Source organism: Pomacea canaliculata, linkage group LG3 (genome assembly GCF_003073045.1).
Source record: "Pomacea canaliculata isolate SZHN2017 linkage group LG3, ASM307304v1, whole genome shotgun sequence".
NCBI classification, from domain to species: Eukaryota; Metazoa; Mollusca; class Gastropoda; order Architaenioglossa; family Ampullariidae; genus Pomacea; species Pomacea canaliculata.
The window spans coordinates 2,651,794-2,677,112 of NC_037592.1; the positions used below are offsets into that span (position 1 = coordinate 2,651,794).

At 37.1% G+C, this 25,319-nt stretch overlaps 2 protein-coding genes across 2 annotated transcripts; both read right to left on the bottom strand.

Moving 5' to 3' along the window:
* Nucleotides 1-176: 176 nt before the first annotated feature.
* On the bottom strand, nucleotides 177-10,345 carry LOC112559076 (ADP-ribosylation factor 6). Its single transcript, XM_025229971.1, has 5 exons — nucleotides 10,143-10,345; nucleotides 7,152-7,259; nucleotides 6,672-6,775; nucleotides 6,054-6,252; nucleotides 177-5,637 (listed from the first exon to the last, which is right to left on the bottom strand). The coding sequence occupies exons 2-5, from the start codon at nucleotides 7,231-7,233 to the stop codon at nucleotides 5,495-5,497; spliced, it is 528 nt and encodes a 175-aa protein (XP_025085756.1). The 5' UTR covers nucleotides 7,234-7,259; nucleotides 10,143-10,345; the 3' UTR covers nucleotides 177-5,494.
* A 2,683-nt stretch (nucleotides 10,346-13,028) lies between these two features.
* LOC112560613 (tRNA wybutosine-synthesizing protein 2 homolog) lies at nucleotides 13,029-16,983 on the bottom strand. The gene is given in 7 exon segments (XM_025232548.1): nucleotides 13,029-13,941; nucleotides 13,943-14,056; nucleotides 14,469-14,626; nucleotides 14,981-15,090; nucleotides 15,396-15,546; nucleotides 16,011-16,372; nucleotides 16,727-16,983. Coding segments are annotated over 7 exon segments (1,575 nt in total). The 5' UTR covers nucleotides 16,774-16,983; the 3' UTR covers nucleotides 13,029-13,308.
* Between the last annotated feature and the right edge of the window lie 8,336 nt (nucleotides 16,984-25,319).

Here is a 25,319-nt window from a genome sequence, read left to right on the forward strand (position 1 = left end):
TTAGCAGATACATCTGCATTAAACACCCACAAATACTGGCCCATAAGCAATTAGCACAGAAATAGGTCCATCATCTACCATTTAAAGAGTAATGCTTACATGGTCGGCTTGGTTGCATGCAAATTACGACTAAGACAACACAAAACCCCACAGCATCATCCAAAAACAAGACAACATGAAGGGGCTAGCAAGTGTATTGAAATGTAATGGATATGTACATCATGTTCTCTCAACCACATATAAAAGAAACACTGATCACTACCATCTTGCACCTGGCACATACAATTGATGCATTTTGCAGGCAAATACTCCCTTTCATACCACCCAGGTTAAAAGCAAGTGCACAAACTGCATAGCAACCTTGCCTGATAGTTTTTGATGATGCACTTTTAGCAGGCACCCCACCCCAACACTTCTTGCTTCAAAATAAAAAACCATAATAACTAATAAACCTTCAACAAATTGTAACAGATTTAAAGTTTGATTCTTTTTTGCCTCTAGAAGAGCAGATTGTTCTTGGGAAAAGATGTCTTTTCAGGCTGCTCTAACCTGTTGAACAGGATCTAAAGCTCAAACTGAGACAATAGACAGCATGCTCCTTTTCACTTCCATTTCCAAACTCAGTTCCACTGGGGGCTCAAAATAACTATACACAGCATTTCTGTATCCAGCATGCAGTCCATGGTGGTTAAAATAGACCTTATTGCCTTATCTGATGACCAGTAATTAACTGCCCAGAATACTGTGCTCCATCATCTTTGTTCAAACGAAAGTTAACTTCCTCATTTTGACAGTTCAAGCACACAAGGCATACAAATCTGGAAGTCCAAATATCAAACTTATTCACACATGGCAATCAAATAGACTGGGTGCAGTTGTTCGCATAGAATTCTGGGGCCATTTGTTGTGCACATGCCACACACTGTTAGAAGACCCAAACAGCAAACATCTAAACTGATGGCACATAAAGCTCAATTTCTCATTCTGCTGCCATGATTGTGAGAACCTGTTTAAAAATGCACACCACAGATTTCCCTTTTAAGTTTACAAATATTGGATAAAGGACCCACACTTTATGACCTTTTACTTAGCTTTAAAAATGTACATGTATCTTCTTTCATGTAGGGAGAGGAAATAGTAAACCATTTTTTGAAGGTTTGATAGTCAAAAATTATGCTTGGACAAGAAAATTGTACATGAAACAGAATGAGTTTTTAAAAAAATCAAAACAAACCTAAAAGTATGATGTGCTATACAAAATATCTACCTGTTGAAGTCTGCACATAAGACGGTTTAAAACCAACTTTCAGTTAATCCTACCTGTGTGAAAGATTCCAAGGAACATCCTTAAAGATGACAACTAAGGTAGTCATGCCCTTCATTACAACACCTACCACACTTTAAACTTTGTTCCTTATAATCTTCTCATAATATAGACTAACATAAGTTTTGATGCTTTGAAACAAGCATGAATGACAAAGTCTCTGTAAATGTCTTTGCCACATGACAAAAAAGGAGAAGAATAAGACACTCTTTTTTTTTCTTTACAGAGGATAGAAATGACAAAGAAATACAAATTTCATTCAAAACCTGATGCCAAATGATCATAAAATGATAAAATTATTGTTGTGAGGGCTAGTTCACCTCGAACTTGGTGAGTGCTGATGATCAGTTTCTCTGCTTAAAGTTCTTTTAAATGTCTTTCTAAATATATTTATAAACAGGGACCATTTGGTTTCCATGTGCTCTAGTAGTCATATTTTGTATACAATGTTGAGCAAGCACACAAGAAACACTTCCTACACATATACTGTTGACTAGATCTACGATTAGGAGACTAGAGGCCTAAACTGTCTCACTAATGAAACGTAACCCATCTTCCCACTTAGCAGTCCTGGCTCCTTAAATTCTATTCCAGATAATGATGCATTTAGGCGATCTACAATGAAAATTCTAAATAATAATATTTAGAATTCATGGCAAAAAAGGCATTTTTAAAATCGTATACTGAACCATAAAACTATGAAATCCGAGAAGTCCTACATGCAACCAGTTCTAGGTATTCTGCAACAGGTGGTAACAGGAAGATTAATAATTCCCCCAAGAAAGGGCTTTTCCCTAAAACTATGTTTAACCGAAGGCACATTACAAGCCAGGCAATTCAAATGCAGCAAAATGAATACTATCAGCAGATATTCCTGCTTATGCTTCAGATTATTCAACTGGATTGCTACGAAGTACAGCTACTGATTTAATAACCTATTCACATCATAAGTATTCTTTTCCCTTCAGCTTGTTTTTCTTTCATTGTACATTACGCGCTTTGGCTTCGAATAGTCAAACATGCATCATTCCCTAAAATGAATACCACCAGCTTATCAGCACTGTCAAAATCATGAGTGCAGCAGTTTGTCAGATTGTTTTAAGTACCAAGACACTTTAAGAGGTAACTGCAACTGAAACCAATCTGGTGGAATAAGTGGAGCTTTTAAAAAAAATTAATATTGCAAAAAGAGGGTTCACACAAAAGTTTTTTTTGTGGGACAAACCGATAAAACTGTACTTCAAACTTCATGCTGACACTAGGCCAAAGTTGATGTTGGACTTGCAGATATTCTTTTAAATTTATTGAAGAAACTGGTGTCTGTTGACCCTAAAGAGGAAAATGCCACAAAAGTTTGAAGAAGCTATCACATATGAAAAATATTAGACCTAGCTAAACACAAGTTTATGGCAATTCTGATGTAAAACTGAGAGCTGGAACCCAAGGGTTCATCTTGCAGTGAGAAAAACCAAAGCGCATATTAACATAAAACATAACCTTACCTAACTATAATCTTCACAAAAAACATCAGCATGTGGGGACAAAGTGAAACATGTCGATCAATAAGTTCTTTCAGCATTACGTAGGTTTCACTTTGTCATAGTAAAATGATATAGAATGATGTGTTTGTGCTCAAAAAATATAATGATCATTCAAATTCATTAATCAATCAGTTATTCACATTCACAGATGCACATACATAAACATACAAGGGTTGTGTGTAGAGAAAGGAAACAAAAAAAAGAGTTAAAAATACCCCAAAATTAAAAAAAGACAAAATCAATACATAATAAAGCATGTGCAAGCTATTTCATTTTTCATAAAATCATTATTTCTTCTGTGCTATTTTATCTTGCAGGTTTTTCTGCGTAATGAAAAGCAATGCAAAGCTGTAACTGAAACGCAAAAATGAAGGAATAAAGCATTTAATATTTTGTAAAGACGTCTTAGGTATGTGTTTACAAAAATATTTATCATTCTGTATCGGAAGATAATCTCCCACTTTGTTTTTAACAAAAAAGTGAATAATTCTGAAACAATGAAAATTAAAACAAACATAGCAGAAAGAGAGGGTGAGAAGAAGCAAACCATCTTAAGTTTACTGAAAAAGAAATATATCATTACAACATGCAAAAAATGACTGACACAGGCAAGCTGTTGCAAGACTGTCATGCATTTCTCTCATAGGGCATTTAGACTTTTAATATTGTAATAATAATCTCTGCACATATAAATGTACAAACTGACACTGTATATACAGTATATGCACCAACAGAACAATAGTCTACATTGACATCTGAGCCCCTGAAACATTACAATTTATTAAGCACATACTATTATTAGGCTCAAGAACTTGTTCTTAAAGTTTTACTCAAAAATGCTTGGTTACACCAGCAGTTTAATTCCAGTGGGGGAAAAAAATATTCCACATGGGTCTGAGCACTATCACAATCCATAGGCATGCTTACAACACAGGTAAAAACTGATCTTTTGAAAAGGAAGAGAGGAAATGTGTGCCTCAGACACCCATCCAACTAAAGAAAAATGTGTTATAAACTGATTGTAATGGACTTGTTCATTTTCACAAACAACCACTCTGAACAGCAAGCTGCAGGCCAAGACAATGAAGACAGATGGAAACATGCATTCTTTTGGATGCTGGGGGAAATAGTATCCTGGAAAAGTTACGACATCACTGTGTTGGAAACCACCCACTTTTGGACGTAACACTACCTAGTGCGTACAAAGCAAACTTGCTGGAGTCTGCAGCACGCAGTTCCCTTCTGCCTACTAACTTTACTATGCCAAATGAAAAAGCTCAGCTGTTTGATGCTTTAAAAATGTAAGTTTTTTTAAACAAAAATAGAAGAGCAATTTTTAACATGACATTTGTTCCTATGAATATTCACTGATCTCTCATCTATCGGTGGGTACTCAGGTGGGAGATATGTTGTCTATGTCTGGTATAATTTGGACTGCAAATAACTGCACCTAGAATCCTAAAAGCATAGAGTGGGAAGTGTTGTATATACGAGAAACCATGCAACACTTCGAACATTAACACATTTCTATGAGAATTCAGCAACAAGGGTACCATGCATATCAGTCAAACAAAGCTTTCTGCAAGTTAAGCACTCTCATCACAATGCTGCCTAACTCCTTTACACTGGAATGGGATGGAGCAGATGGCAGGGCTGGGTAGCATACTATTCCAAAGAACAAATCTAAGGAGAAAAGAACATGGAATCAGACCTTGCTTGTAGGAAACACACTAACAAAACAGACGAATTATATAACTGAGTGCCGTAGGTCATGCTTCCAATGATAACTCTGAAGGTAATGATAAGGTACAGCATCCTTCTCTTCACCCAGCTTGTGGGTAGCTCTTGCTGAGCTGTGCAATGCCTGTTATCTCTTTCATGGCGGTGATGCTCTGTAGTGATCATTCTGGGCAAGCTTTAGTGGTGATGAGAAAGGAGGAGGGTGCAGGACACCAAGAGCATGATTCACTTGAATAAATAAGCACAAAAAAAATTCATCTGGTTTAAACCATGCAACAGGTGCAACACTGCATGAGACACTGGAAGTACTCCTGAGCCATAGAACAGTACATGCAAATTTCCATACAATTCTTGTATTCACAGCAGCTCCATCTTAGTAGTTTTAGCAATTCCCTGTTTCCTGGTACTGTTTGTCTACTTCGCCCCCCTCTCCCTCCCTATTTTTTGTTGCGACCTTCTGAAGGCAGCAGAGATTGGTGGTAGGTGCTGCCAAACCAAACATCACAGTTGCATGACAGATGAGAAAAAAATTCTGCAACTTTAACTGAAAGTTGTTTTTTCATTTCACAAGCTCTAGGTAGTGAAATGAGCCTATGCGATGACCTCCACCAAAAACAAGATGGCACCAAATAAAATGCTCTTTTGGCATCTGTGCTGGTGAAAGCAAATCACACTACCTCATTCCCAAAGAACATTCATTCTGAGTCTTTTTTTTTTTTTTGGTAGCGTACTCATATTATTCAGGTCCTGGGTCAAAGATCACTTAAGACAGTTGGTTTTTTTTAAGCCACAATAGAAAGAGTAGCAAGAACAAGAGTGCTCCCTGACAAGTGCATGGTCTGGTGAAATGTCTTGCAATGGTGACACCAACTAAGATGTCCTTTCTTCCTCATGACTTATGGTTCGATGTAAGCCACGTGAGACCTTCAAACAGTCCATCACCAGTTGTAGCACATGATGGCTGAACATACCAGTTGCGGTCCTGTATCCGAGTCAGACCCAATTTTTCTTGTATTTCATGAGGTTTCATTGCTGGATGAAAAGAATGCATAGACATTAGTAAAATTTATTAACCTCAATATTTTATGTTTAGTGGACTGAGAGAGATAAGGGGAAAGTCTGGAAATAACTCACTTTCTTTTAAAATAAAAGCTAGTCATTTTTCACACCCTTCCCTTTTCTGTTTATTGCTCCTTCCCTGCTCATCTTCCTTTTGCAAAATCATAATGCTCTCGGTCCTTGTTAATTGGATCCTCTTTATGTTTTTTTAATTTGACATCAGTACTGTTGTTATCTATCCCTTGTTCATATGTTGTTTGCTTGTTCTACGGTTCCTCGTATGATCTCCATGTCTTGTTCTTAAGAGCTAAGAGTATGCTTCTTAGGAGCATGAGTATATGCTATAAAAATTTTCCATTTTTTATTATTAAATCTTTGTCTATGCTTACCATCTGGAAGATCTTGTTTGTTGGCAAAAACCAGGATGATGGCATCCCGCATCTCCCTATCGTTGATTATGCGATAAAGTTCTTGCCGTGCCTCATCTATACGGTCCCGATCAGCTGAGTCTACAACGAAAATGAGCCCCTGAGTCCCTGTGAAGTAGTGTCGCCACAGTGGACGAATTTTGTCTTGTCCTCCTACATCCTGAACAATACAGAAACCAAGAAATGTTGTGACCAAAAAACAGAAAAAAAACAGCAATTAAAAAAAGTAAGTTAACAAGGAAAAGCACTGCTATTTATAATCATCCTGCACTAAGCAAACTTCCATTTTCTGCATTAGCCCTCAAAGTCCTCTTGATAGGCAAGTCTGACAGATGTGCCAAAATCAGACCACTTCAAATACAGTTAAAGGATAATGGAATTACTTGTAATCAAATCATCAGGGTCTCTGTTACTGCTTAAGCTACATTTTTTTACCCTGCGCACTCTACCAACTGACTAAAATACTTTAAAAAAATCTTTATTGCACTCGCACAGTTGCAAACTTCAAATGAAACTGTAGTTTATTACTTTTCCTAGCAAGAAATGGTGCAAATCAATATTTTTAAAAATCCTACTTACCCAGACATTGAATTTAACATTTTTGTATGTGACAGTTTCAACGTTGAACCCCACTGTTGGGATAGTTGTCACTGACTGACCTAATTTCATTTTGTATAAAAGTGCTGTGTTTGAATTAAGTGAAAAAAAATTTCATTTCAATGAACAAGTAAGCCCGATCATTATGACATATGATAAACTATAATGCAAGCAATGCTACACATTAGCTAGTGGTCACAATTATGAAGTAAACTGCCCACAAGATTGTTCTGATCACAGAAACTACTCTCATCTCACTGCAAATGCATCGCATTTGTTCGTAAATATGCAGATATTAAATCAATTGGTATGAGCTATAACTGAGCTAATAATCTAAGAATAATCTCCATGAAAAAGTTTTGCGGGACATTTTAAAAGTTCTTAGCTTTTAATCTGAAAACTAGCTGATTCATAAGTCAGTCATAAAGAAAATAGGTAAAGGCAGTCTGGATTCAAGGATACTAGTTTTTCCTGCAGCATCCAGCCCCAGCATGAGGATTCTCATCTCCTTGTTGCCAAAAATCTTTGATATTAACTTGCCCATGGCTGCTGGTCTTGTTTTCCAATTCTCTGCAAGAAAGCATATGGTGGTTGACAAAGAGAATCAGAACTAATAGAACTATAACAAAATTTACAAAATCATGAGAAAAGCTTTAACTACTTACACCCTCTTTTCTCAGAATTACTGTAACATTATATCAATTGCTATGGCAGCCTTACTTATCTCTCAAACTAGAGATGTTTTTAGGATTACAGGAAAAACCTTTCTTAAAATAATGCAGGTCACTTCACATACATACAGAGAATTGTATTTCTTAAAAGAAACATGCAAGTGTATATGGGAGACAGGAAATAACGAGGAACAAGAAGAAAGAACTTGAGTAAAAAATTACACGCTAATAAGTTATCAATATTTTAATGCTTGCCCTGCACTAATGCTTATATCTACATGGATTGGCTAAATTGAGTCCAATGACTCCAACTCATATTATCCCCTGGTTCATGACAGTACCTAACATGTACCATGACCAGCCAGAGAATGTGAATGTGAATGCAATCAACATGGTTTACAACAGATGTGGTATTACTATCGAAACCCACCATCATCACCATATTAAATTTAGAACATTAAAGTGATTTTCTAGCACTTTATGGGTAAGCATGGCTGACATTTCTGCCTGTTCAACTGTGAAACATACACATACAATGTCTAACATAAATCTCATGAAAGGCTGTTTAGGGCCAGTACAAGCTCAAAATAGAAACATCAATTTGGCAAATTGCCTGCAATGGGTGAAAGTAATCATCTGACACAAGATGTGAATTTGAACATTGGACTTATATACACATCACTTCCAACAATTTTTTTAATACATGGTGAAGCTGTGTTTATGCTGAAGCCTCACTGGTCAACTGCCTTACTCTCATGTAGCTGATTTATTCTTTGCTATTTGTGGCAGACTTGCCGAACCCTGCATTTGTATAGACCTTGCCTAGTGAGATCTCATTGAGCGCATCTTTGTGATGCGGATACTAGCGCGCTATAAAACTACATCATCGTCATCATCATCATCATCTCTTAAGCAATGATTAGCTCTAGTGGCACCCACAGTGAATGACTGGCATGTAATGAGAAAAGTTTAGTGAAGTAATTCATCTTGTGGCAAGAATTTGTGCAAGTGAAGGAACAATTTACTGTCACTATAGACAATGCTAATACTTTGGCCAGATTTAAAATTACAACAATGATTAAAATTTTGACTGTTCCGAAAGCAGAGGTTCACAAATCTGCAACCGTTATTTCCCCTAAGAAAAGCTTATTGCTGACTTCATAGCTAACACTGAAGTTGCTTGTTTAGAGTGTGAGAAATACTCCAAAACACAGCTCAACATTATCTCAGGTCTTCAACACAATATTTTTTCTAATTCTTGCCACCCTAATTTTGGCAAAGTTTGTTGAGTAATATGAGAACACTTGCCTGTATTGTAATAGCACAGAATTTATTTTATAAATTCAAAACTTCTTTTGACAGTCAACAATCCAGTAAACTAAAAATAAATACTTGATCTCAAAGTAGCCTAAATTGTATCCCAATTGCTAGATCATAAGTGTTCTAGGGTTAGAACTACACTAAAAGTTCTAGGAGAGTAAATGTTTCCTGGATCTATAGTTCTTTATCTAGAATAAGGCCAGACTTCTGTAAGACACTGATTTATATTCAGATAAGCATGCACATTCTCAACATTCTATGCTCATATCTAGGTATGTGTGTTTGCCAGATGGAAAATAAGAACACTAAAAAGCAAATTTATTTAAAATGGAGATTGGAAAAGTTCTTCAAATTGTTGGAGGCCATGCATGATGGCTAACAGATGAGAAACAAGAAACAGATCAGCTAGGCAAATCAAAAGTAAAAATAAAAGTTATGCACACAGTTAATACGAAACCACACAAAAATGCACAATGGACAAATTAACAGTACTTGATAATAGATAAATACATAGCATAAATATAATGTGTAAGGCACAGAAGTATTTTAAAACTTAATTTTCAGGCTTATAACAAGTTTATCAGAAGTACTAAAATGGCAAAGAAAAAATGCTCTTGTGCACATACACATCTACAACTACATCCAGACATCCTTTTTTAAAAAAAAAAAAAAATTATCAGTATACTAAAGAATGAAAATAATAATCTAAAAAAGGATGATCACATACAAAAACTTTCAAACACCTTTTCAAAAGTTGATCACACCAAAAAATATGGATGCTAATCAAAATTAAAGAATTTCATTATGTTGGTTTTTACAGATGTTATCAATTAATGCTTTAGTGAACGGATAAAAAATGTAACATCATGTATGCATTCAGCCATTGGAATGACTCAAGTTTCCTTTTCATATGCTTATATCCAAAATGAACTACAATTTCTTCTTTGGCAAGACTTACACAATCAAATCCAATTTAACCTAAAAAGGAAATTAAACACATAACGACTGGTGTCGATGTTTCTGGTGGGTTGAAAATATGTGCAAGGAAACCTGTTAAATCACTCTAAAAGTGCTGAAAACAGTTATCTGCCACGCTCTTAAATCTTCTGTAACACTTAGAAAAATAACACCGTTGACGATATGGTCCGAAGCGGAGGCGGGGCCATCCCGACAGACCACAACGATGCAAGTGTCCCTACATGGGAACTAATGCCATACGGCTTAAGTTTAGCTAACCTAAATTTGAAGGCAACGCCTGATAAATGAAGTGACTTTCGCCTAAAAGAAATTTTATAAATAAAGTCAACGACACCACAATGGATTCAGAAAGCATATAAAAGGGATGGAAATGGCAAGGAATAACTATGTTATAACGTAACCGCATGAGATCAAAGTACCGGTTAGTTAACACACCCTCAGTGGCTTCACTCGCCACTCCACTCTCAAGTCCGTCAAGACCTACCTTATATTGAATACTCGACCAACTGCCGGTCCAAAAAGCACCCTAGAACCGCGGATGTATCTGGAGAGACTAAAACAATATTTGATATATGACCATGAAACAAAAAGATGATGTAAATCAGTATCTAAATGTACGCTTCCATAGTCGGTCATTTATTCTAGTCTCCATTCTGAACATGCCAAATGGCGGTTATGACCTCACACTTCCGCTTAGGGCGGAAAAAACTAGTCCCAAGTTTACTCTAGTTATCCAAAGAAACCTGTACAGAGTCACTCCTGAACGATGTATGTAAAACAGTTTAAAGCATTTTTCTAGAAGACAATATTCTTCGTCAACTCTTACGGCTTCGGAAGTGGCGATAAGCGGAAGAATATTTGAACAGGTTACAGTGTCCTCTATTGGAGTAGTAAATGCAAGGGATATAACTAATTCAAATTTTTGCAACATGTTATGAATTACCCCATGGAAACCACCTGTAACTGTTCAGTTATTTTGTGGAGATGTTTTATAGATCTACTGATCTGACCTCAGCCTAAGATTTTAAAAAATACAGATATCTACATTGTGAGGAAATATATCTGTACGAATGAAATGAATAATTATATTTAACTCGTCGTTTGTCGTGTGATAATCCGTTCGTGTTTTATGATAGAAGAATGTTTACTGATAATGTTAAATTAGTGATTACTGCAATTATACTTTATGCAGGAAAATAGTCTGCAGACTTTGAGGGAAATGTTCATATCTTCCTTTGCCTCATTCAGTTTCATGAAAATCGACACCAGAACATTTTTGACAAACTTCTATACACGGATAGCAAGATCCTTTCTGTGAGATGTGGGCGCCCTGTAGTGTAGCGGCGAAAACACTCGCTTGTCCCCACTGCAGTGAGCGGCTCAGGGTTCAGTATGGGTGCACGGATGTACACAGCCATGGTGGGTGTTACGCTCGATAGTGATCTGACGTTTGACATTGTGACATCCAGTGTTCAAACCAGGTATTGGCATTATCTAGGGAAGGATACTTTCCTAAAGATGCATGTCTTTCGTAAGACCCCAGAACATGCAATATGACAGCCACTCTTGAAAAAGGAAGTAATAACAGAATATTCTGAGAAGGAACTAAATTATTGAAAAAATGCTTTAAAATATTGTAATTGAATTATTCAAACAAAGACATAGCTGTCTAGGGTTGCATTCATTCAAAGGTAACAAGTTTGGATATGACTCAATTCAAACATAAATTTAAAATTATGTTGATGGCATAAACAAAAAATGCATTAGACATTAACACTGCTAAACATGGAATCCACTAAGGGAGAATTTTACTAAGCATATTATCTTTAAATCTTCTCTACAGAGTTGTAAAATACTGGAGTGCACTACCAACTACCATTAAATTTTGACTGAATATTATTATATTTCAGGATAATTATCCCAATAAAATTAATATGGAAAAGATTATGAGGGGACCTATAAACAGGCCACGAAGACTATACTACTGCAACTAGAGCATTCTGTTGGTAAAGTATCTAAAGTGCTTTTGACCAAGACAGAGAATGATGATCTTGGCCTTGTGTTATGGGTTAGATCTTTCCTCTGGCACATTGTTTTGGACTTGCTTTGCCATGATGTAGTTTCTTGATATTTTTTTATAAAACACTATTTTCATCTAACAAAAAAAAAAAACAGCACACAAAGCTATCATCTGAGACAGAGCTGTGTTATTCTTGCAGCTACTTCTACTCTTCTCACAGAAAGGAAACTAGAAAAGGCAAACTGCTTCTTTGTGATTGGGTTGTGGTAGTTATATTTGGCTCATCAAAATGATTGGCCCCTGATGTTTACAAATTTTTAATCATAGTTTTAATCATATTTTTCATATGTAAGAATATCTGCAGAGGATGTTACTAGTTCTGTTCCACATTTTATTAGACTTGTTGAATAAACAGTGTGGTTTGAAGGTAAAAAAATATTTAATTTTAAACATCTGACAGTATGTAGTATTAAAAAAGGCAGATTCCATAGCCTGCTGTCCATAAGAGCATTGTAGGTGAAGGACAAAGAACATGAAAGGTAGCACCCTACCTCCTCCACCACCCTCTTACCTCTTCTGGTTAATTATTATTGTGGGATGGGCAGGGTGAGTTTTCTAGTCACAGATTTAGGTAGTCCTTGAATTAGGAACTTTCTTCTCTGAAGAAAGGCATGCTATCCACCAGGCTCCAGTGCAGCAAGTCCCCCTGTAGCTGTAGCATATGCTGTTGTGTCTTGTTTGTGATTTCAGTATTATGTGCCATATCCTAATTTTTGTGTACCAAAATCTGGCAATAACTTTTTAAAATGTTTTAGACAGGTTTAAAGTGTGACACAATAATTCTTTACAAAACTTTGACAGAATGGACACAGATTTATATGAAATAAACCACACACATATATATCTTTTTGTTAGTAATTGTGGGGAAAGGAATCCTCAGTTTATGTTTCTAATGATAAAAATGTTCATTTAGATTACAAATCTACTGTGAAAATTTGAAATATGTTTTAAACAATGTCACTATTTAATCTTCTGAAGATACTTAAAAAATTTAAGTTCATTAATTGATATTCCTTGTAAAGAAACATTCTGAGTAGGAGGGGATGGTGAACAGCTATAGGGCATACCAACATGTATGATGAGGTTTACAATATTGGGACAGTATAAAATTCTTGGACTAGGTGCTCCAGAGAAAAAGTCTGCACAGTTGTCAAGAAGGTAAAAACACCAGAGTGCACATGGAGCTATTCTGACACGACTTCAAAACTTACAGGATAGTGTAACAAAGTAATGGCTTAAATGTAAGCTTTCTCAAGTGCATAAGAAAGTTCAGGAACTGAACATTCATGCTGTTGAGAGGATTTGTTAAATCTTATTGCGTCTTTATATATTTTTTTCCACTTTAGCTATGTACAACATGCAAGCTGAACAGTGGTGAGCACTTCTGTAGACTCTGCTGGAAACACACCCTCATTTACCCACATATACATTCTTTCTTTTTTATATTTTGTTTAATTGCCGATTTCTGAGCTCTGAATTACAAGTTGAATGGGTGCAACGTTCACCAAGCGAAGCAACATCCACATTTTAAAAACTCTTTCATAAGGTGTTCTGTATCCAAAGATGTTTGCTAAGTCCCTGGCAGAGATTGGGAAACCTGCGGACTACACCGTACATCAAGAACCAAGTGATCAATATGTGGTGCATACGACTTAACATGTTGGATGTGAAGAACAGCAGCAGACCACAGGCCACCATGCTCTTTTTGCAAAAGATTCTGCAAAGCCTTGCAAACATACTGTCCCCATCTTGACCAGGAAGTTTTAGTCTCACAACTCTGCCAAGTCCTATTAGTATTATCCTTGTGATTTCTGCCATCAGACATCACAGAGGGGTAGGAGAGTTTATTCTCTGGTATCATGGCCAAAGAATGAAGAGATCTTTCTGGTGGCCTCTGAATGTCATTATCATGTGGTGATATAGCAGCAAGGCCAGAAAAATCTTGAAAAGAATTGTCACCCCTTGAACATGAAGATCCGTCATCTGACTTGTTTTCAAACATGTAAAGGCTATGAACTGGCTGACAGCTCTGAACTTTAAAATCAAACTGCCTGCCACAAGATGAACTGTTATTTTGTCCTGTACATTGCTGCGTCAATGAAACTTCATCCATTGTGCTGCACAGTATGTGACTGTTGTGCTCTGCACACTTGCCTTTCTGAAGTCTTTCACACATGCCAGTCAAACTGTTCACATTGCCATGGAATGTGCATGGTACCTCCTGCTGGTTGGAGAAGCTGACAAGCAATAGCCCAACCATCCTCTGAGCTGGGAATGAGACCTAAATTCACTCGGTCAGCTATTCCCCGTAGCTGTAGCTGCACATGCAGAGCATTTATAGAAAATGAATCGTTCTGTTTAATGGAAAAAGGAAAATATAGAATCCACAAGTAAATATAAAACATCTACTATGAGATAATCTTATAATTTTGCCCCAAGACTTCCACTTCTTATATAACTCAAAATAAAAGAGAATGAAAATATTAGTACAAACGTCTTTCTTAAGTGTTGAGAGATGCTGGGTCTCACAAAAATGTCAAGGCAAGTTGAAATCCTAACAAAACTTGTGTTAGACCAAATCTTAACCTCTATTCCACACTATTCTGAGCTCTCACTGACTACTTTCAGATTCACGTTATCAGTGTTGTCCTTAAAAAGCTTCCTCACTGTCTTGCATCATGAAACTGAGGGTGTAAATTGCTGTTCCTTCATACATACTTCTTCACTAACCTTTCGATTATCTCCTGCATGAATAGTACACTTCTCCTTAACACCATTCAGTTCAAGGTTCTGTACAAGAGACTCTAAAGCATATCGATTCCATTCACAAGCATGAACATGCTTGGCCCCTGCATGAACCAGATATGGTAGTGTGAAATAACCTATACCTGCAACCACAACAAGAAATTTCAGAAATGAAAGTAAACTGCTTGTATCATCCAAATAAAAGTGTAGTCTTATTGCAATGATAGGCATGTCCTGTTGGGAGAGTTCCATCAACTTAAGTCAGGCTGCCGATTCTGTGTACCTGCAGCCATGTGACTTCTAAATGTTACTTCGTGAGAATGAATGTAGACCATACGCAAGTGTGAATCATGATTGTAGGAGGGTCTGTCTGGAGGAGCAGGTGTGATGTGTCATGGTATTGCTGATTGTTGTTGCGCATCCATATAGAGCTGCTTCTAACTGCCCTCTGGGATAAAGTTGTATCTTATACACAAATTGGAAAACATCTTGCCTACCTGCATACAAGTCTACAACAGTCTCTCCTCTGCAGTCAAAGGCAGCAATACGTAGTTTTTCTGTGATGTTACCAGAGCTGAACATGCACTTGGTTATGTCATATGTGTAACTGTTAAATAAAACCACATTTCAAGTATTGAAAGTGTACTTTTGATAAGAAACTTATAAATAAACCTTGAAGCAAAAAGAAAAAATATTGCTTTTTCATTAAAAATGAAAGAAAAAAAGCACAATGAAAACAGATACTTTTGCAATCCTATCATACACTTACCTATATCTGTTTTTATTGCATACTTTATGATTATAAATTTAAACCACGATCAAACTTTTAATATTAAAAAGTTTAGTGCTAAATGTTAAAGTGTACGAAAGTGCCCAACATTCAAACACAGCTACCCAAACAATCTGAAAGACCTTATTCCATTGTCTTTGTGAAGCACAATTCCATTGTCTCCAAGCAAGAGCTCCACCTGGGGACTGCGGAAGCAGTCTGTGCTAACTGTGGCTTGGCGAGCGATTCGATTACATTTCAAAGCACACCCAACGGTCTGCCAAACACTTGGACCTGAGAAAAAAAAAAAAGTCAGGTGTAACTGCCTAACATCCATGCACATGTTTGAATACAGAGACACACACAGGCTCATGTGTATGCCAACACAATGACATGCATATCAAGGGAATTAACTTTTGACTTGTATGTTGTAAAGTCTATTAATAATGTAAGTTGCGTTCTGGCAAAATTCCAATCCTAGAAAGGGAACAAAGTGTGGAGAATATCTATATACCTGTACAACCTTAATAGGCAACTGCATGCAGAGTGAGGATGACATTTTTTTTCCCAGTAAGTACCATATAAGCCAAGAAGCATGCAATTATATTTCCAAGCAGCTTTTTTGTATTCTAAATAATCAAACAAACAAAATATAGTAGAAAGAATGAAATCTGATGCCAGTGAGTACAAAAAGCTCCAATAATGGTCAAATAATATTTTACAAATATTCACTTTCTCAAAAATGTACAGAAGCTTACTTAGACACCTCCATGATGCTGAACGAAAAGCATTGCAAGGCAACAAGATGAGATCTCCATGTTTTTCCCAGTGATCAGGAACTTCATGTATCAATTTCTCAGTATCATTGTCATGGAAACCGTTTTCTTTCAAGAGGTGATTAACTGCCCTTTTAAGCTTTTCAGCAGGTGTCTCTATCATCTCTGCTTTTGATAGTGGTAGGTCAATTTCCATGAGAAGTATGTTATGCTCTGTTTGGTCGATATGTTTTGCCAGAATGCTCATGTCTGATGTTTTGACTGGGATGGCAACTTCATCCTTGCCTGAAAACTTTTGCAGTTTCCTTCTTTTATCCAACAGGTCACATTTCTCCAGCTGCTTTCTATAAAATTCAATAAGAAAGATTTGTTTATGTTTAGTGGCAATGAAAAGTAATTTAATTTCTCTTCCACACACACACATAGATATTCACGCACACATAAATTTTCAGACACATTCCAGCTGTCTATTTAATTACATAATGATGAACTATTAATAAGCACATTTTACTTCTGTGAAGACATTTTACAAGTATCATCGTTTCAAAACGTTTATAAGAGATGACTTTTTAATGACTGAAAAGCATTTGCGCAATGAAATCAAAATATAAAATGTATTTACACGCGTTTGAGAAACAGCACAACAGGAGGAGTGTGAGTTGATCGTGAAACCTTCAGGTAACTGACAGTACTTTTACCTTATAGCCTGCGCTTTCTGAGGCAACACTAATATTGCGAAGTTCATGTCACATGCGTTGAACTGACGGTGAAAGCAGCAGATCTGAGTACGTTTCTGCTTTGAATAAACGTGGCTATTGGCGTCTACAAAAATGGCTTTATGCTCAGCTCAGCAGGTGATAGACCACGAACTTATATCCATTAAATACACGTCCATGGATAGACGAAGTCAAGAAGAGACTTTTACAGTTATTTCCCTTGTCCTAGTTTTGTGAGTGACTTACGTCCCCTACTGACTGGTCACAAGATGGAGTACACACTGTTATAATCTCCGCGAGATGCGAGATTCCGGTTTTGGAGTAACTAGTCTGGACCAAAGCTAGAAAGAATGGCATCATTGGTGTAGACTACAAACCTTTAAGCACAGTTCCGCCATTAAAGGGCTGCTTGACCATGACAATGCACCTGCTCACAACGCCCTGAGCATCTGGCAGTTCCTGGCCGAGAAGAACATCGCTGCACTGGAGCAACCTCCTTATTCACCTGTTCCTTTTTTACTTTTTCCCCCAAGCTCAAGGGGATCATTAAAGCGTTGAAGCCATCAAGAACGCCTTAGCGACGAAGCCGAGGGTCATCAGAGAATAATCCTTCCAGCAGTTTTATCATTCCTGGACAGTCTTAGAAGATAGCAGGCAAATGAGGAAGGTTGAACACAGTTCGAGAGGCAGTCTAACTTTAGACTGCTTATGTCAATCGAAGCGCGATTACGTACGTAGATTTTGCCACAACAAAGGTTATAACTGCAAAGATTTCCCCAAAGATCTGCCATGTGTAGATAAAGCTTTTTTTTTTTTTTGTGGGTGTCAATGATGTTCTTATGCGTGAAAATTCACTCCCGCAGTCATCTAGAGATTTGCGTGTTCTTGTGTTCCAACACAAAGAAACTACATGTATGCTTGTTTCCGGCAGGCCCTGTCTGCTTTTAATACATATAATTTTAATGTAAATGTTACAGATTCTGAAAGGAAAAGTATAACCCACTACCAAACAAAAGTAATAATAATCTCATTCTCCATGCTCATTAAACAACAGTGGCTACCGCTTAACTAAGAATTATAAATCCAGTTTAACATGCACACTACTTTAAAAAAGAAATTCGCTTATTGCAATTACAAATTAATAATAATTGGGATTTATATGGCACCTTTCCGAAATTTGCTCATAGCTCTTTACATAATATAGCCTAAATCATCAACAACCATGCACATATACAGTATTCGCATATAACAGTGTGACCCTGCCCTGACCATGAGCGTCTCTAACGTTTGTCTGTGTGTGTGTGTGTGGTAATAGTGAGCGTGTATAACGCGTCTGTAATTTACTGTAAATGAGTTAATGTTGTGGAAGTGAGCATAATCTTAGTGGGACTTGCAGAAGCCTATTGTCGAAAGATGAGCGAAGAAGTCGTGAGGGCGTATAGATGAGATTGAGTTCGGAGAGATACTGAGGACCAGTGCCGGAAACGGCAGAATAAGTCAAAGTGGAGTATTTGTCACCCTTTTGACACCCTGTCGCAGGCAGGTAGGTCGCTTTGTTCCACTTAAGGAAGTTTTAAGTATTAGACATGAAGTATGGCCATGACTTCATTTGTTATTTGGATCCTAGACTATGGAGTGTCTTTCTTTGTCACTTGTAGTCATTACAAGCAGGCGTTTAAATATTTAGATATATTTCTTCAGCAGACTAGCGCAGATTAACAAAAGCACAAATGCGATATAGCGTATCCATCACTTCCCATTGCAAACACAGGGACATAGAAAGGAAAGCAGTCATGGAAACCAGAGGAAGTAATATGATTTGGCCAGTCGACACCCTAATACTGATCTTAAGCTACCTCTAAAACTAAATCTCAAGTCATGTGACTTTACAAGGCGAAGTCCTAATTTGAACCGATGCAAAAAGATAAGAAACTAAAATATGTATCACTCGGTTCATTAAACGCAACTCCTCGTCCCACTTCCTTCTCCTCAGTCGACTCGGCTCCACTTCCCTATGTTCAATAAGATCGTACCTTTGTTCAAGCCTCTAATTTTTTTATGGACTGTCCAAGGTTCAGAACTCATCTTGGGCACACTGTTATTTCTCCACGTGTGGCATCTTCTTGCAGGGCTGGCTTGTTGGCTCGACCAATCGCACTCCCCTCATCTAATTTTTATAACTCACTTTTCTGCAATGCCTCCTCAAAACCACACAGACCATTCATGCGACTGCTCTCAATCAACGAGCTGTCATGAAGGAAATCGAAAAATTCCTCGGAATGTCGTAAAGTGATTCAGTCTGAGTGGACAGCTTCTGTGGCGTCGCCCTTCTGTGTCATGGCCACCTACAGTTAATAGCGCCTTTAATACCTCAATGCTGTTTGGTACTGTATTAATCTAGCAATTAAGCGAGACACCTTTTGCTCTTTAGGGACGGGGCTAGGATTTTAAAAAAGCGTTTTGATCATCCTGTAGCTCTCGTAAACTGTCTCATAATGGCTTCACTTTCCTCAATAAATTTCCATTCGTGTTGGGTTGGTGGAGGGAGGGTTTATGTGTGTGTGTGTCGGGGTGGTGGGGGTGGGAGACGTGCGAGCGCGCAATATTTCAGCTTTTAAATGTTTATTTATTCAGCAGTGGAATGCTGGACTCTTTATATAGATGAGATGAATTTTATTTGGTCTCTTACATTTATTCCGCTACAGTAGAAAAACTTTGCGTTTTACAGAGCTTGCCTTGTAAATATTTTTGTTAAAGACAATAAACGCGTACACAACACTTCCATACGCTCATGCACACCAAACAACAACAACAAAAATCCTTCTGCATAATTGTGTCTACCACGATGTATTGCTCAAGGCATGCCCTTCCATTAAAACCATGGCAACTTTGAGGCCAAAGCGCATTAAACCCATGAGCAACAACTTAACCACCTTTATCCATCATCATTTCCATTATGACGGACGAAGTATATCAAAACAGCAAGTGGGGTCTTGATGATACGATGATCGACATTTACCGGTCTTAGCAACAAAATGAACCATTACAGACGCTCTGTGAGCGCGCGTGCGCATGTGTGTGTGGTAAACAAAAAATCTGTTCTGTCTTTTTTTGTTTTTTTGTACATTCAGATGGACAGGTTTCTGCTACCTGCAGAAGAAATATGTTAAGATTTTGCTGTAACATGCAAGTGATCAGATACAATCAAAATGGCAACAACTGTTGCAATCATGGCAACATTTGTAAATGTAGGCAATCGTGATAATATCTGTACTTGTATGTGGGCAATCGTGACATCTGTGCGCGCTAATGGGCATGTAACCATGGCAACACGTGTAAAGTAAGTAGGAAATGATGGCAACATTCGTAAATGTTTGTGGTCAGGTCTGACAACGTTTATACAAATCTATGGGTAATAACGGCAACATTTATACACTTTCTGGGTGTATTGACAACAGTTATATATGTATATACCTATGGGTAAACACAGCATTTCGACGTTTGTAGGTAATCATGGTGACATTTGTACATATTTGGTAGCAATAATGACGTCTGCATGTGTGTGAGTGTTTGTTTGTGTGTGTGTTTAGCAGCATACCTACATGTCACATTGGCAGGTTTTGTACCCCACACAGTCAGTATATGTGTTCCATTAACAAACATGTGGGCCATCATGTTTGTGCGCCATGCTGGCAGTACTTTTTAGGTTAGTTACTGAATTCAGTCAGGTTTGCCGACGCTTTTTCTCAACATTTACACATATATGGCAGCAATAATATCAACAGTAATTCTAATGTCCTTTCATATAGAATAGAAAGTAATACATAGACCTACAGACGAAAACATTCTTATAATAGAAAGTGTAATACATATTCATCCGGACTGATCGAACATTCATAAAGGTTTCGCTATAGAAGTTCACATGCTCTTTATCTTTTTATAACTGGTGGCTTTGGGATATATTGCAATATGTTAAATATTCACAAGTCTTTGCTGATATTCATAATCTTACACTTCATACCTCGGATATGGACATAAGAATTAGACAAGAGTATACGCTGGACTTGGGCTCATCATCTCCTACAGATTTCTTTTCTTTCAATATTTCTAGCATCTGTTACCTCCGTTACTGCAACTACGGTTATGTCCAAATCTTAGCCATACAATATTGCCCATATGTTACAAAAATGGGGCTTCCATAGAACTGGCATTTGTCCAGAACTGCGTGAGACAGCAAAAGAGATCTTGCAGACCACGGATCTTTTCAGTGTTTCACAAAAGCCTAGAAGATAAAGCCTTTTCACACAAAGCTTATTTAACAATTTCTAAAACTTAGAAGCGTTCGCGTTCCTATTCCATTTAGATGTGCTGCACATGAGCATACAAAAAATTTTGCAGATGGGAGCGAAAGTCTGGCTTAAAAGGTTTTATCTTACATAAAAACATTCAATCAAAATGTTCTAAAACTGCTTTGTGCAATAAGTTTCTACATAACTGATTATTTAAAAAATAGTTAAGGCCTAAAAGTGTTAAAAATTAGAAATATTTCTAATTTTAAACGTTTAGGTAGTTAAAACAGTTTTTAAACTGCTCTTGTGAACGGCTTAAAAGCAGTTTCGAAAAACCACTTCTAAATTTGATTCTATAAAAAGAGTTTTAAGACATGTGTTATGCAATTGATCCCAAAAAAGTCCAGAAAATTTGAAGAAACGTTGGCAGGTCATTTGCCCATCAACACAGTGTAATAACATGACCATACTGCTTGCCATAATCTGTCACAAACAACCAGAACACACGTGTAACAATGACTGCTTTAAATAAATTATTGCTCTTGTATCTGTCCCAAAGGGCACTTCTGTCAAGTGTTTGCTTGTTTAGTTGGATTTTTTACTCAGAATAAACTTCAATTCCTTTTGGGTTCACTTTAGCCTTAGGAAATGTTTAAGAGTTTAACAATTTTGACAGGAACAAAACAAAACAAAAAAGGTTTTGGTGAGTTAAATGTTTTAAAATGAGACATTTTTCCCAACAAGATGGAGTTTCTTTTGTGGGCACAGTTTTGAGCACTGTAACTGATGCTGTGACGTCCAAGAATATTGCTATGCTTGTTCTATGCTCTTGCTCTTGTTGGCAAGACGCATCCAGGCGCTCATGAGGGTGAGGTAGCAGTCAACGTTCGTCATTTCCCGTGGACACATGACTTCAAGAGGCAAGGTGCGAACTCCCCTCGACAAAGCCAAGGGACCTTGAAATAGCCCTGGAAAAGAGACAGGATGTATTAGCAGCTCAATTAGATGGCGGATGCATAACAAGAAATAGGAGAAAGCATTGATTGCCCTTCAAGTCCCCGTTGCGGTTGGAGCTCTGCGTGTCAGTCGGAAGTTAGAGGCTAACCCGAGTAACACTAAACAAAAGTAATAACAATCCCCCAGATGAGTGCATAATTTCGATTAATTTGTGATATATAAGCTTTCAAACATCGACATTCTCTCTTGCTGCTGGAAAAGTAGAGGACAATGCTCCGTTACAGGAGAGCTCCTATGACGTATGCACTGATTTCTAGCCGCGAGTTTGGCCTTGTGCAGCGAATGTTTCGTGCTTTTGAGTCCGATGAGAAGAAACACTCAGAAGGTCGTACTCCATCACAGATATTTACTCTGAAGACGAAGGCTGAAGTGGTTTTGGATTTCAGCGATTTACAAAGATGCGTGGAGGGATCTCAGCGAAGGCAAAACTAAACGTGCCTGAAACTTCAAGTTATAACTTAAATTGACAAATACGCTATTTTTTAATTCAAATTTTTACTTAATATAATGCCGTTATATGCATAAAAATTGCGCTCATTATGACACTCTACAGACTTACTGTTTCTTCCCTGATTTCTCTTTGTATTTTCTGTTTGTTTGTTTTTTATTATTATTACTTGTAGGCATGGTTGTTTCATCATCATCATCGGCAGTACTTCTCTATTTTAAAAACTTGGCATCCTCTAAAAAAAGCTTCTTAGACAGTCGATGTCTCTGGTTATATTAATGTGTTTCAAATGCGCATTCGTCTAAGAAACATTGCAGTTATTTTGTGTTTGAGAGACAGTAAATTTCCAGCTGGTTTTAATTTGAACTTTTTATTTTGGATACAAACTGTCAGTATTAAATAATTCAGGGATGTTAACTATCTTTTTGTCTGAGTGTTGGTAATCTAACATTTTATTTAGAGGACTGTAAACTCTCGGAATATTAGTTGTGGTTAATAGATAGTAAACTTCCTTAATTTTATATTTGTTTTATGTGTGATAAGCTACATTTTTCTGTATTTGATAGACGAATAAATGGTTATGTCAAACTACTAGACATACCTGAACAGAGCGAGCATCCATTTAAGCTTAGATGTTTACGATTAGGCAGATGTTGTGATAGATGACAGTAAACGTCACATCCATAACTTTCATACATGAATTACTTTAAGAATTATTGTATGCCCAAAATAATTAATTACAATTATAATTAGCTGCTGAATGAAAATACATGCATAAGCCTGTAGCCATAGTAGCTGAAAAAAAAAAGAATTTGATTTCATTCACTTCTATCGAAGCATGAAGACTTCATGGGAAGAGCTGGAAGACTTGAGGAGCGGACAATGCAGGAAGGCAAAGATAGAAATAGAAAACGCTTTAAAAAATGTTCATTTTTATTTATATGTTTATGCTATTGCATTGCTTCTGTAGTATCCGTTGTCAGCGTGGAAGCCATGTGATGATGCCACCAAGGCCTTTGTTGCCTTGAGGTGGACCACATGCAACATGCCACAAACAATAAAGTTAATTTATGTAGGGTACTACATTTGCTCACCTGCAGTAAGGTCAATACCTTTTGCAAAAACAAAGCAAGTACATTTTATAGAGTCACGATGCTTTTAACTATTTCAAGAGTCTGCAGGCTTGCACCATTAACTGATGTCTCAGCAGGTATTTCCACTGACTCCTGATGCACTCCAGACATCTTTTTAAGCTATGAACATTGTTTCAATTTTTTCAATTGGTTCATAGGCAATTATTAACTAAATACAGATGGTTCAAAGTTTTTAACATTTTGAAAACGTTTGAATAAAATAGCTTTTACTTTAAAAAAAAGTTTACTGTATTGCTGCAGCTAAAGTTAAAATAATAACAATAAAAAATTAGTTGTAAGTTATTTACATTAACTCTATTTATTCTTTATGACTGTGCAAAATTTACTTTTTACTTACCCACACATTACAGCTTAGTGTAAACTGCTTCCAGCATACACATTACTCACTCTCAGTTGTTTTTAATGGCCTGGGGGACAAGGACACAACCAATGTTGTAGTGCATGCGACTGATGTCAAGGTGTAAATTAAATTAATGAATTCCCTTCTAATGGGATGCAGTTCTTTTCTATCCCAGGTTACCTGCACTGTATAGGTGACTGAAGAACACTCTCATTCTTAACTGCGGTAGAAGAGTTAAGTTTCCAAGACACATTTGAATGAAATTTGTCTATTGGCGCTTGTATACAGTCTCTTAGTGTTACAATACAACTGTATTTATCCCCAAGAGCAATTCAAGACAGTGCTTGTATTAGCAATAATATATACATATGCATGATATAAAAAGATGTTAAAATGTACATGTTGAAATAGTGTTCAACACACGCATTCTCTCCCCCCCTCACACCCACACCACAGACTATTGCTGTTCCCTAGGGAGAGGCTGTGGAACCAAGAGATAAAGAAAAAGTGATGAGACTTTCGATGAAGGACTGATAGAACCGAGTGAGGAGGACAGAGAAAGACCCGAGTTTCTGTAGGAGGTACAGACATGGCTGCATGGCTCTTACGGAAGATCATATCAGTGTTGATGTCCCAGTTAAGCTTGTGATCGACGATAGAACCTAGATATTTGTAAGAGTCAACTACATCGATGGCATCATGTTGAAGAAAACAGTAACAGCACATTCTGCTCCAGTTTGTTTTCGTTTACCATTGCTTACTTATGTGAAAGCCAAACTAACAGACGCCATCTTTAATCATATATATTATGTAAGATAATCACTTCCTGTCTTTTCCACGTCAAGGTGTGATTCGGAAAAAAACACTGATATAAAAGTGCTTGTGTTTTTTTTATCAAAACAACAATACTAGAATACTTTTTATGATACATAATGCTCTAGTTTTAGCAGCTCGGGATAAAAGATTGTGAACCCTGTCGTCCAACCCACTCCCCAGTGACTTTTTTTTTCACCTAGTGCGCACATGATGACGTTTCACAGCTACCGTGTGCTCCTTCCTTGCACTACCGTAACTACCTTAAGAGCTCTTCCTCATTAGATGAGCACGCCAACTTAAATTACTGGCTCAATTTCAGTTTGTTGCTGCTAATGTCACATGCATTATACAATCAGGAAATCTGCGAAGGCCTGCTGAGAGATCAGGGAACCCAAAACTGGGGAAAAGGTCTTTAAAACAGAATCTCCAGAAGTGATAATAATCTGCAACCTTTCCTCAAAATCTGAGGACATCCTTCTAGAAAATGAAATAATGCTCATAAAAACCGCGT

Coding starts and splice junctions, on each gene's coding strand:
- LOC112559076 (XM_025229971.1), bottom strand. CDS start 7,233: ATGGGCAAGTTAATATCAAAGATTTTTGGCAACAAGGAGATGAGAATC. Junction 6,776..7,151: donor GGATGCTGCAGGAAAAACTA/GTATCCTTGAAT, acceptor ATTCAAACACAG/CACTTTTATACAAAATGAAA. Junction 6,253..6,671: donor ATGTTAAATTCAATGTCTGG/GTAAGTAGGATT, acceptor TGTATTGTTCAG/GATGTAGGAGGACAAGACAA.